The sequence below is a fragment of the Heteronotia binoei genome, chromosome 7 (genome assembly GCF_032191835.1).
Source record: "Heteronotia binoei isolate CCM8104 ecotype False Entrance Well chromosome 7, APGP_CSIRO_Hbin_v1, whole genome shotgun sequence".
Lineage (NCBI taxonomy): Eukaryota > Metazoa > Chordata > Lepidosauria > Squamata > Gekkonidae > Heteronotia > Heteronotia binoei.
In genome coordinates this window covers 30,007,021-30,020,407 of record NC_083229.1, presented here as the reverse complement: position 1 = coordinate 30,020,407, position 13,387 = coordinate 30,007,021, and the positions used below count along the sequence as shown (strand labels likewise).

General features: G+C 42.5%; 1 protein-coding gene across 6 annotated transcripts in view; it reads right to left on the bottom strand.

Moving 5' to 3' along the window:
• The window catches only part of CSMD3 (CUB and Sushi multiple domains 3), a 933,126-nt gene that overhangs the window by 679,555 nt on the left and 240,184 nt on the right, over window positions 1–13,387 (bottom strand). For all 6 annotated transcript variants that reach the window (XM_060243303.1, XM_060243304.1, XM_060243306.1 and 3 more), the window contains exon 3: window positions 11,747–11,859. In XM_060243303.1, the coding sequence (XP_060099286.1) occupies window positions 11,747–11,859 (113 nt within the window). The remainder of the gene's footprint in view (window positions 1–11,746; window positions 11,860–13,387) is intronic.

Genomic DNA, 13,387 nt, shown 5'->3' with positions numbered 1-13,387 from the left:
AAACTCCTACAAACTATAACCTCTGGCTGAAACAAAAGGCTAACAATGTGTGAAACCTCCAGGAGTAATTTTGCTAGACTCACAGACTTAGTGTAGTCCTAAAAAGAGTTACACTTTGCTAAGCCATTGAAGTCAAGAGGCTTTTGCATAGGACTGCACTGTTTGTAACTTGGTTACATGCCGTTTGATGTAGAGCTATTTAAAACTACTTTGTATTCTCCACATCCCTGTAAGCTGCTAGGAACTCTTGCTAGTGACCCAGAATTCTGGCAGTCAAAAGTGCTGTTTTTCTATTTCAGGTTCTTCTAGAATCAATGAAATTTGCCACATAGCTACCATTTTAAAAGTACTATAAATATCACACAGATGGAAGTTTATCCCCCTTCATTTTTCCCCTCATATGACAATGATGTATTATCTACATTCTGATCACCCCCAGATATTTTATCCAACTGCCTTGAGAGAGTCTGGACCAATGGTCCACATGTTATCAAAAGCTGCCACTCAGATACATGTAGAAGCTCAAAGAGCAGGCAAGAAATTCCTGTTTTGTTTCTAGCATTCAGGGAATCAGCTATTGAATCAAATCGCATTTATTAGCATGTATGTCAATGTAACTCAGAAGCTTCAATAGGCATCTTCCATGAAGCCACACTTTTAAAGCTGACTAATTTGGATACTCTTGCCCACAATAATAGATGTAGTCAGTGGTCATTTTGTAGAAAAATAGGTGGTGGAGCTCATCCAAGGATTGTTATGCAGCTGCACATACTATTCAATGGACAAGGAGATGGAACTCTCAGAAGGAGGAGGTGGAACTCTCAGAAAGGTTCAGGAGCTGTGCTCCTGTGAGCTCCCACTGAATCTGAGGCCTGGATGTAGTGATCCTCTGAGTTAAATTAGAAAGCATTACTAACAACAAAGTGAGTGGAGATGATGGTATCCCAGTTGAGCTATTCAAAGTCCTAAAAGATGATGCTGTTAAAGTGATGCACACATTATGTCAACAAATCTGGAAAACGCAACAATGACCACAGGATTGGAAAAGATCAGCTTATATTCCAAACCCAAATAAGGGTAATGCCAAGGAATGTTCAAACTATCGCACCATTGCACTCATTTCACATGCCAGCAAGGTCATGTGAAAGATTCTACAAGCTAGGCTTCAGCAGTATGTAGATTGGGAACTACCAGAAGTTCAAGCTGGGTTTCGGAGAGGTCAAGGAACTAGAGATCAAATTGCCAACATTCGCTGGATTATGGAGAAAGCACAGGAGTATCAGAAAAACGTCTGTTTCTGTTTAATTGACTACACTAAAGCATTTGATTGTGTGGATCACAACAAATGGTGGCAAGTCCTTAAAGAGATGGGAGTACCAGACCACCTCCCATGTCTCCTGAGAAACCTGTATAAGGGTCATGAAGCAACGGTCAGAACAGGATATGGAACAACTGATTGGTTTAGAATAGGAAAAAGAGTTCGACAAGGATGTAATATGCAGAGCACATCATGCGGAATGCTGGCCTGGATAAATGGGAATTAAGATTGCTGGGAAAAACATCAACAACCTCAGATATTCAGATGACACCACTCCAATGGCAGAAAGTGAAGAGGACCTAAAGAACCTCTTGTTGAGGGTGAAAGATGAGAGCACAAAAGTAGGCTTGAAACTCAACATCAAAAAACTAAGATCATGACATCCGGCCCCATCACACACAAGCAGAAGGGGAATACATGGAAGCAGTGACAGACTTCACATTTCTGGGATCCAAGATCACTGCAGATGGTGACTGTAGCCATGAAATTAAAAGACGTTTGTCCATGGGAGAACAGCTATGGCAAACCTGGGCAGTATAATAAAAAGTAGAGACATCACCCTGCCAACGAAAGTCCTTATAGTCAAAGCAATGATATTCCCAGTAATAATGTATGGCTGTGAGAGCTGGACCATAAGGAAGGCCAAGCACAGAAGAATAGATGCTTTTGAGATGTGGTGCTGGAGAAGACTCTTGAGAGTCCCTTGGACTGCAAGAAGATCAAATCAGTCAGTCCTTAGGAAAATCAAGTCAGACTGTTCCCTGGAAAGTTAGATGCTGAAACTGAAGCTCAAATACTTTGGCCACCAAATGAGAAGGGAGCACTCCCTGGAGAAGATCCTGATGCTAGGAAAGAAGAGAAGGCAAAAGAAGGGGACAGCAAAAGATGAGATGGCTGGACAATGTTACTGATGTAACAAACACGAACTTGAGCAGACTTCGGAGGATAGTGGAAGACAGGAGGGCCTGGTGTGGCTTTGTCCATGGGGTCGCAAAGAGTTGGACTCGACTGTGTGACTGAACAACAACAACAACAATTTGGATACCATCACAGTTTCCATGTTAGCAAATGACATAATTTAACAGCAATGGGTGAAGAAGCAATCCTCTAGTTAGACTGAGTGGAACTCTCCCCAAGATTGCTTCCAATTAAGCTCAACACTAATATTTCATCAAAAGCAAAATTCAAAGCAACTTGTGAGGGTGCTAATGGTTCCTCCTCAGGTGAAACATACCATCTGGGAACTCCAAGAGAAGCCATTAATTAAATGTTAGTAATAACAATCAATAATAGAATTAACATGCTACAATACATGTGTGAGTGCTTAAGCATAACAAAATGAATTATAATAGATAAATATATATATATATATATATAAATTTTAAAAGGTGAAAAAACTTCTTTTATGCAATATTAAGTAATATTCAATAAAGATACGACCTATTGATAATGTCTAATGTGAACTGTAATAAGACTTGAAAAATCCTTAAACTGGGGATGGACATGTCTGACCTATTATTCCACAAAAACAGATGGTGTCAATTGACCATAACCAAATGCAGGGCTTTTTTTTTTTTTAGCAGAAACGTAGTTCCACCTGGCTTGGCATCAGGAGGTGTGGCCTAATATGCAAATGAGCTCCTGCAGGCTTTTTCTACAAAAAAGCCCTGTGTGAAATAATGGTAATATCAGGGGGTATGTCCTAATATGCAAATGAGTCCCTGCTGTGTTTTTTTTCCCCTACAAAAAAAATCCCTGACCGAATGTGATTTCTGAAAACTGTTCTGTTAAAATGTTGACTAGTTAAGCCCTAACTTCTGCTTGGAGGAACAAGTTCCAACTGTATAATTCACTATTTCTTCATCACTGGTTTACCTTTTTAATTTTTTTAAAGTTCCCTAAAAATAAAGGATTATTGCCCTACTGTAATGAAGTAGGTTCAGTGAGGTTCCCTGCTGTGTCTTACAATCTGCTACTTTGCTCTTCTTCTGTAGAACAGTATCACTCTTTCACAGATACATGCTGAGTTAGTTTACTGCATATCACTGGGCTATCACAAGTGGAAGAAATGGATCAAAGTGGAACTAATTTGAGTTTTATTCTAATCTGATAGAAGACTATAAAAACAGTAGATTATGACTGACTAAAAAGGCTTCTAGAAATGGGTGGAAAAGCTGCAATATTTCATCAGTTAGCTCAAAGAAGCAAGGAATTTTTAGCAAAGGTTTATTTTATGTGTAATTTAAGCAGGAAAAGATACTTTTAAATCTTTAAGTTTCCTCCATCAGACTTTGGATGGCAATAATTCTGGATCACAAAACCTTTGTTGCCTGCCCCAGTTTGTTAATTCTCAGCCCAAATAGCCACTGGTCTTCATGATTGGGAAAGTCACTTTTTTTCATTTTCCTTTTTTAATGAACAGGAATCTTTTTCTACACATGAAGATGCCTTACACTGAGTCAGTCCATTGGACTATCAAAGTCAGTACTGTCTGCTCCGACAGGCAGCAATTCTGCAAGAACATGGGCAGATGTCTTCTACATTCCCTACTATCTTATCCTTTTTGCAGTAGATGCCAGGGATTGAACCTTCTGAAGTATTACTCCACATAAACAGATGGGCATCATTGGAGCTTAACTAGGTGCTACTGGACTCAGACTTTGTTCTAGAATAAAAAAATAACCTTTAAGATGTCTTAAGACTCTAGCTATATTTTTCCCCCTACTGGAACAGAGTAACAGGGCTGCCCCTCTGGAATTATTTTTAGAACAAGACTTAATGCCCTCATAATTTTGTTGATGCAATAAACTCCCTACATTAAAGAGACAACTGTGTAGGGATGGGTATGAACTGGCCCAGGAAGTAAAATTCATCACAAATTTTGGCTGGTTCATGGTTCCTAAAGCAATGTTCATGGAAGGGCATGCAGCACGAACATTCCATGCACTTTGGTGCAGTTTGTGGAGGTTCGTGAATAGACACTTTTATAGACAGACATTCAATTAAACTTTTTACAAAATCCTAAAGCAAGAGGGAGGGCAGAATTTTCCAGCAATGGAAACACCAATACAAGCCCTCCAAAGCTCAACAGACATTGCTGGCTGCCAGTAACACACCGTATTTTTCACTCCATAAGACGCACCTGACCATAAGATGTACCTCTTATGGGGGGGGATAAGCAGCCTCCCAACAGGCGGGGCCGTGCAGCAAGGGGCCCGATCCCCCCTCCTCCTCATCACATGGGCTCTGGCCATGGACCGGCCCTGCTGGCATCGCAATCCGGCCGTGGTTCTTCTGCTCTGCCTGGTGCTGGGGGGGGGGAGCACGGCCCAGGCATCTGCCTCTGCCAGGAGCCAAGGCTCAGTGCCACATTGGAGGGGAGGGCGGCGGGCGGTCAACGGCAACCTCCGAAGGAGAAGCCGTGGTCCCTCTGCTCTGCCCGGTGCTGGGGGGGGAGCGCGGCCCAGGCATCTGCCCCAGCTGGGAGCCAAGGCCCAGCACCACATTGGAGGGAGGGTGGCGGGCAGTCGACGGCGACCCCCGAAGGAAAAGCCATGGTTCCGCTGCTCTGCCCGGTGCTGAGGGGGGGAGCGCAGCCCAGGCATCTGCCTCCGCCGGGAGCCAAGGCAAAGTGCCACATTGGAGGGGAGGGCGGCGGGTGGTTGATGCTGACCCCTGAAGGAGAAGCCGTGGTTCTTCTGCTCTGCCCGGTGCAGTATTCGCTCCATAAGACGCACACACTTTTCTCCCACTTTTTTTTGGGGGGGGGAAGTGCGTCTTATGGTCCAAAAAATACGGTAGTTTCCATTCTGTACTATGGAATCAGAATGCTATATCTATATGTACAACTCAGCTCCACACGCTCTCCTCTGTTGGCTGTTTGCATTTACAGAGAGATGCAGGGAACTTGTTAAAAGCAGACTAGCAGAGTATTTCCTCCTAATGGTGAACTTCTCTCCCCTGCTGGGGTTTGGGGGTGTTAGGTGGGCTCAGGGCTCTGAGCCACCCTGTCTCTCAACTCACACCAAGAGGAGGGGCTTAACTACTGGGTGCCTTGGCTGAAGACCCACATTTTATACCCTCTCAGCCTCCTGATTCTAAACACTTCTGTGCCATGATACTGAAAGTGGGTGCCAAAAGTGCTCGTTGTGGGGGCAAGATGTCTTCCACCCTCCACATTCTTATCCCTTGACACCAAACCCATCCTGCCAGCTCACTTGAGCCCATTCCTGGCAAGACATCACCAGGGGTCTCAGAGCATCCTTTCCTGATCTGTTCCTGGGGCTCTCCATAGAGGCAAAAGAGTTGTTAGCACTGCCCAGAGAGCAGCAGATGCTAACACTCTTTAGAGACAAGGACGCTGACAGCAGTGATTGGGCGGGGGGGTGGGGTGAAGTATCCTCCCAGTTTGGTGTAGTGGTTAAGTGTGCGGACTCTTATCTGGGAGAACCGGGTTTGATTCCCCACTCCTCCACTTGTTCCAGCTGGAATGGCCTTGAGTTAGCCATAGCTATTGCAGAAGGTTGTCCTTGAAAGGGGCAGCTACTGTGAGAGCCCTCTCAGCCCCACCCACCTCACCGGGTGTTTGTTGTGGGGGAGGAAGGTAAAGGAGATTGTGACCGCTCTGAGACTCTGAGTGGAGGGCGGGAATAAATCTTGTATTTTCTTCTTCTTTTCCCCTTCCACATCATAACTCCCTGTTGCTACTCTCACCTCAAATACACCCTTCTGTGGTCCCTCACAGCACAGCACCAAAAAGCAGCTATACCTCCCAGCTTTTCCAATCCTGAAGCCCTGTCTTGCAGCCCACACTCTAGAAAAAATGCCATACCCTCCCCAATGATCCCTGTGTGGCAGAGTGACAGGTATGCCACACCCATGTCTGGAGGGGCACAAACCCCCAACACTTATCCTCTTCCACCTTCTACAAACACATGCAAAGGATGCACTTCAGTGTGTTGCCACTAAAGGAAAGAGTGATGGCCAGCAGAAGCAAGAGAACCACTCCCTCTCACTTAGAACATAAGAACATAAGAGAAGCCATGTTGGATCAGGCCAATGGCCCATCCAGTCCAACACTCTGTATCACACAGTGGCCAAAAATGTATATATATATACACACACACACACACACACACTGTGGCTAATAGCTACTGATGAACTATTATGAGAATCAGAGGGGGTGCAGAAAGCCCCTCCAAGAAAGCTCCTCACACTCAGGGTGCCATAAGTGGGCTCCTCACATGCATGGTGCCAAGGCAGGCCACCCTCCAAGAGGTCATTCCCCCAGATATGCCAACAGTGCCATTCAGAAGGGATATTTGGAGGGTCCAGGAAGCAGTCACTTGCCTCATTGGTGAGATGCCTCATGGAGAACTCAGCCTTCTGAACTTAGCCTTCCTATTCAAGGAACAGGAACCAAACAGAAAGAAATGTTGAGGTATAAGGGTCTGTTTCATCTTGAGACATGGAGTTAGATAATTTGTCCATTATACAGTATTTCCGTACTTTTAAAAGCCGGTCATGAACAGTAAGTTTTTTGTCATTTTTCCAGAAATGCTCTCACTGCTACACAGAGAATTTCCAGTAGTTCGGTGTTGGTTTGACATGAGCATGCCACTAGTTTAATACTAGGACTTCCATCTGGAGTGGGAGTTGCAAATGAGTAATTTCATAGATTTGGTTAATAACTAATTTGTAGAAATCTTGAACATAGGGGCAAGTCCACCAGCAATGTTTGTATGTGCCCAGTTCTTTGCACAATCTCCAAAAGTTTCTTTTTGAGAGTAATGTATGTTCTGTGGGGTAAGATACCAGTGTTCCAATGTTTTAAAGGACTGGGTATGTATGTTAATATCTGTGGTCTTGAAAGTGAAAGAGTTCCAGATCTGCTTCCATTCTTGAGGAGAGAGAGGTTTGGAGCAATCTTTTTTGTCAGAATGTAGTATAAGAAGGCAATTGTTCATTATTTAACAACAACAATAAATTATATGACAGTGAGATATATATATATTTAAGTGGAATGGGATTTTTTAATCAATAGTTCAAATGCAGTAAAGCTCATGCATGTTTGTAGTTTTGGTAAGGAATGTTCAATAAAGTGTCAAAGTTGTAAGTATTGGTACCATGGAAGTGCCCCTTTGCTGCGAGACTCTGGAGTGTTTTGGGGGAATATTGAGCCATTTGATATAACGGCAATTAGTATGTTCAATTTTAAAATGTTTCCATATTGAATAGGAGTCATCATTATTGGGATGAATCCAGATTGGTTACTAAAGGCTAAAAGAAGGGATGTAGAAGGTGCTATATTATTTCTGTAATGTTCCAAAACATTAGGTGTATTTAGTAAGAAAGGACAATCCCTAAGGGAAGATGATCTCATAGTGTGTTTGATTTTTAATTCCAGATGATTTCTTGTAAGATCTTATTAAGAGCAAAGGATGGTTCTACAGTAATCCAGCACATTGTTAGGATGGAAAATTTTGATTAAGTTTGTGAGATGTGCTGTAGTGAAAATATCTGAAGACAGAGTGGCATGGAATGGGAGGGATCAAGGAAGAAGATGGCCCAATCCACATGAGCCAGGTACATTCATTCCAAGCCTGTACAGAAGCCTACAGCAGGATGGTTTGGTGCAAACCAATACAGCCATGACCTGCACAGAACAAACCAAACAAGATGGGCCCTTTACAACTATCCAGCAGTATCTGGTGTATGTCTGGACATTCTCCCTTGTTCCTCAGGTGTCACACAGCAATAGTTGACTGGATGTTCTACTAAATGGCAAATGACCTCAGGATCTGCAAGGCCAAATTAAGAAAGGACTGCAAACCACTTTACACCCAATGGGTCATTCAGACAACATCTTTGGGGTGCTGAATCATACAACCAGTCCCATGGAAAATATCCTTGCACAGCTCTCACAACATGTGTGCTGGTTGTGGTCAGTCGTATAAACTGAAATGGAGCAGTACCTGTCAATGATATATGTGTTATTGTGTCAGATGACATCAGACTATTTTCCCTCAACCAAATCAGCCACCTGTCTGTAATCTGAGGACACACTGCAATAATACATCCCTGATAAAACACACAGAAAAACAGAAAAGTGGATGCAAATAGACTAGAAAACATTAATATCAATGTTGGAAGAATTCACACAGCTGCCTGTCAGTACAGTTGCAAAAACAAACAAACAAACAAAAAACGGCAGGAAGACAATGTACCTGATGTGAAGGACTAAAGTTCAAAGTGTTGCTTTTGAACATCTGGAGTTCTATACAATTATTATGTTTTCTTTTTTAACTAAAGAAATGTTTGAGACAAGCTCATTACAGAACATCCGTTGGAACTGAAGTTATAAACAAAACAATTACCATAACCTATCCAAGAGACATGATAGGTACAATTTAATAGCTCTAAATTGTAAGCTTGTTTGTGAAAGGAAGGAAAGATTGTTAAGGAGAACATGTAAATAAGTCGCTCCCCACATCACTCCAAAGCAGGCAAAATATGCATTAATTTTTAAACAAGGATATACGGGATATACTTGGTGGGTTTTTTTGTCTTATCTACTTTGTTATTTTTATTGATGTATCATTTACTGGGAATAAGGCCTGTTGTGGGAGAAAATACAACAGGTTCCAAAAGGAGGAGCTGGGTGAATGCCTCCCACCCTTGCTGTCTTCTCACCTATCCAATGTGGCTGTTTTCTGTAGGGGAACTGATCTAACTTCAGCTTTCCATCTCCTCCCTGCAGCCTCTACTTAAAAAAAAAAAAACCTACAGTCTTTCTCCACAGTGTGGACTAAAGCAGCTTACACCACTGTCCTCTCCTCCTTTTGATTTTCACAACAACTCTGTGAGATAGGTTAGGCTGAAAGACTGTGACTGGCCTGAAATCACAGTGGGGACCAAAGCAAGAGGGAAGCAACCTCAGCAGGGTAAAATGTCAGAGTCCACCCTGCAGAGCAGCCATTTTATCCAGGGGAGCTGATCTCTGCCATCTGGAGAGCAGTTGTAATTCTGAGCAATCTGCATCCCTCATCTGGAGACTGGTAACAAAATGGCTGTCTTCCTGTTGTCAACTCAGAACAAATTGGTAATTGAAACTGTTGCAATTTTTTTTATATTTAGCATCTAGGAGGTGCTTAATGTATTTGCAAATTGCCATTTGATGGATGGATTGGTTCCTTGTTATGTTTGATATCATGCAATAAAAGTTATTGTACTGTATTACAGGGGTGGCCAATGGTAGCTCTCCAGATGTTTTTTTGCCTACAACTCCCATCAGCCCCAGCCATTGTCCATGCTGCCTGGGGCTGATGGGAGTTGTAGGCAAAAACATCTGGAGATATACGTTGGCCACCCCTGCTGTATTGTAATAGAATGGCTGGTTGGCTGCTGCTGCAAGCAAAATCCAGGCCTAAGGTAGTAGACCTCCAAGTGGAACCTGAAGATCTCTCTCCTTCTGCAGAAAATAACTGCTTTGGAGGGTAGACTCATTATAATCATCTGAGGCCTCTCCCCTCCTCAAACCCTGCCCACATCAAACTCTACAACAAAATCTCTAGGAATTTCCCACTAACCTGGAACTGGCAGCCCTAGTTAGGACTGGGCCCAATGAGTTCTCCCTCAAAGGCCAAAACAGGCCTGGAAAGGGCCTCCTCCCACCTTTACTGACAGAGCCTAGTTTGGCTGCTTTTTACTGAGATAACCAAGATTAGTTGCCTAGCAACAGCCACTGCCTAGCAGTTTCCCCAGTGGCCCGATTCTTGCCTGCCCTGGGGCCAGCAGCGGGTGGGGGAGAACGGAGTTAGCCAATGCCACACAAGAGCACTTGAGTGATGTTTGACCATTGACTGCCAATCAGCCAATCAAGCCAATCGAGCCAATTGATGGAGTGCACATCACAGTCAATGGGAAAGCCAGAAAGTGCCAATACTGTAGCACTTTTAGAGATACATATAGGATATACTTTTATCCTGTGCCTTCAGGCCACCCATCTATCAGGTTACCCTATGTTGTTCAATTGGGGGGGGGGGCGCATTTCAAGTCCAATACATGCAGATTGATATCTGTGTTAGAGCCATCATGAACATGGAAAACAAACTTTAAAAACTAGTCTGGCAGTCTGCATTAAGTTAAATTCATTGCATCCCAACTTCCATTTCTATTTGAACAAGATATCACACAAATCATTACTGATTATCTGGTTACCTGTCAATTGCAGTATATCTAGAGCTATTGCTTGTACAAGCAGAAATGAACAAATGAAATGAAAGCGAGATTGTGTTTCTGCTCATGTGTCACTGGATCCAACCCATTAGCTGCTACAAAGGATTAGATGAAGACAATTGGAGCTCTCAAAAGAGCCAGGGAAGCAAACAGGGCTTTGGGGGACATTCTCCTATGGTGCTGAGCTACATGCCAAAGATAATTTTCCTTTCATTTTTCTCCAGGTCAGTTTGGCAAGGAATCCTGGAGGTTTTTGCCATCTTCTGGGGTCGCTAGGGATGTATGTGTGGGGGGAAGGTATTTGTGAATTTCCGGCATTGTGCAGGGAATTGGACTAGATGATCCTGGAGGACCCTTCCAACTCTATGATTCTACTATTTTTATTTTATTTGTTCGATTTATATCCCGCCCTACCCCACCAAAGCGGGCTCAGGGCTCAGGATCAAGTGACCCAAGTAGATGCTGCAGAGGAAAGCAAGTTGCCATCCCAGACACTCAATTAGCTTCCAACCAGACCTGAAAAAACTTCTTTCTAACTCCAAATGTGGCAATCAGACATTACAAGAGAGTTGGAATTATTATTTGAGTGACACGTGAAAAATTGCCTTCCATGCTAATATTTAATCAATCAGTTTGGTTCTGCAGACCTGGAATATCCCAACATAACATTACAAAGCATTCAGTCTATATATTCAACAGTCATATATTAAAGTTAACTCAAAACAATATATATTTAATATATGACTGTTGAATATATAGACTGAATGCTTTATAATATGTGTGTGTGTGTATATATATATAAACACACACACACACACACACACACATACACACAGTATGTATGTATGTATATAATGCTACCCACATCACTCCAAAGGTTAAATCTCTCATGTAAACATTAACCTATCATTTTGTGGTGCCATCACTTGTTGCTCCCCTAATTTTTTTTTACTTGGTCTCAGTGACATAAACACAGGGCTCAATCTGGAGGTCCACATAGCTTTGTGATAGCCCTGCAGCACACTTTGGACCAGGAAGCAATGATCTGAACTCTATGTTTGATTTTGTTTATTGAATATTTGGAGTTGTATAGAGGAAGAATAGTCCACAGCTTAAACTGCTGGTTTCTATCCAAAAATTTAAAATGAAAAATGTTATAGCTTGCATTCACACTTGCTTGTATTATCTTACCTTCATAATATACTTTAAATCCATGAGCACTCACAGCAAAGTCACTGGTCAGTCGTAGAGAAAATACAGACTTTGTACTGGTCACAGGAGGAGGAAGATGAAAACCCGTTAACCTAAAAAAAAAGACAGTTTGTTTCTTTATCAGTTTTGCAACAATGAAATAAGCCAGTTTGTTGTTCTCAAGATGTATGCAAAATATTAAACAATGCTTTTAATTTTTAAGTGATGTTTAGGAGTACAGTTCCTCTGCAGTTATATTTGGCTCTTTCATCCCTCTCTAAATTCTTTTTTCCCCAAAAAAAATCTGAATTCAAGGCTCTTTCATCCCTCTCTAAATTCTTTTTTTCCCAAAAAAAATCTGAATTCAAGGCTCTTTCATCCCTCTCTAAATTCTTTCCCCCCCCAAAAAATAGCATTTCTCCCCCAAAATAGTGATCCCCCCCCCAAATGGGGACACAAAGCATCTTACATCATTCTCACCTCCACACCCCCCCCCTTTACAATAGCCCCATGAAGTAGGTCAGACAGAGAGTGTGTGATGGGCCCAAGGTCACTCAGAAAGCTTCCATGGCAGGATGGAAATCTGAACCTCAAGTCATTTTTGCATTAGTTATTTGACCTGGGTTTATGGCTGCTGAGAAGTGCCCCCCTCCGAAATATTTCCCACATAATTGTGATCCATTTGTGCACCTTCTGGGGTTTTTTCTGGGTTTTCTGTGACCTTTTCAAACCTGCTTTGCTCTGAGGTTTTGGGAAAGATTGCTTGGTAGCTGCTATGTTGGTGAGAAAATTGAGATTTTCCAGACCATATGGCTCTTCCTTCCTTCCTTCCTTCCTTCCTTCCTTCCTTCCTTCCTTCCTTCCTTCCTTCCTTCCTTCCTTCCTTCCTTCCTTCCTTCCTTCCTTCCTTCCTTCCTTCCTTCCTTGTGGTAGAATATCATTCTATCCATATATTTTTGTAATAATGGGTATAACAGGTTCTCTGCTTTCTCTATTAAAAATAGCTTTTAGCCCCTTCCTTTGTGCAGATGTAAGGGGCTTCTCTCTCTCTCTCTTCCTCTCTTTTGTAGCAGAAACTCCTTTGCATGTTAGGCCACATGTCCCTGATGTAGTCAATCTTTGAAGGGTTTACAGGGCTCTTATTACAGAACATACAGTAAGTAAGCTCTTGGAGGACTGGCTACATCAGGTGGTGTGGCCTAATGTGCAAAGGAGTTCCTGCTACAAAAAAAGCCCTGGAGAAAGGTATATCTTGGCAACAGAAGGAGCTAGAGCACTGATCCCCAAAGTGGTGCTTGTGATTTCCACGGCATCTGCCAAGACTTTTCCCAGTGACAACCAAGTGTTTTTGACAGTAGGAGGGGCCATATGGGCCTTTTGCTTAGTAAGTCTTCTGATCGGTCATTAGAGATATGATGGCTATGTAGGTTTTTAAAAATATTGTAGAAGGAGTAGCTGCCGCTACATCACAAGGTTCTTTATTGAATGACTGAAGGCAAGCTGTATCTATGCAAGAAAATATTTTAATATGTTTATTTGAAAGGTATCCTTTAACCAGACCTTCCACCTGAAATGTTAAAAGTTACTATTATATTTTGTGGTTGGTCCGCTTCCTGAAGCATCCATTTTGTGGTTGCTCAT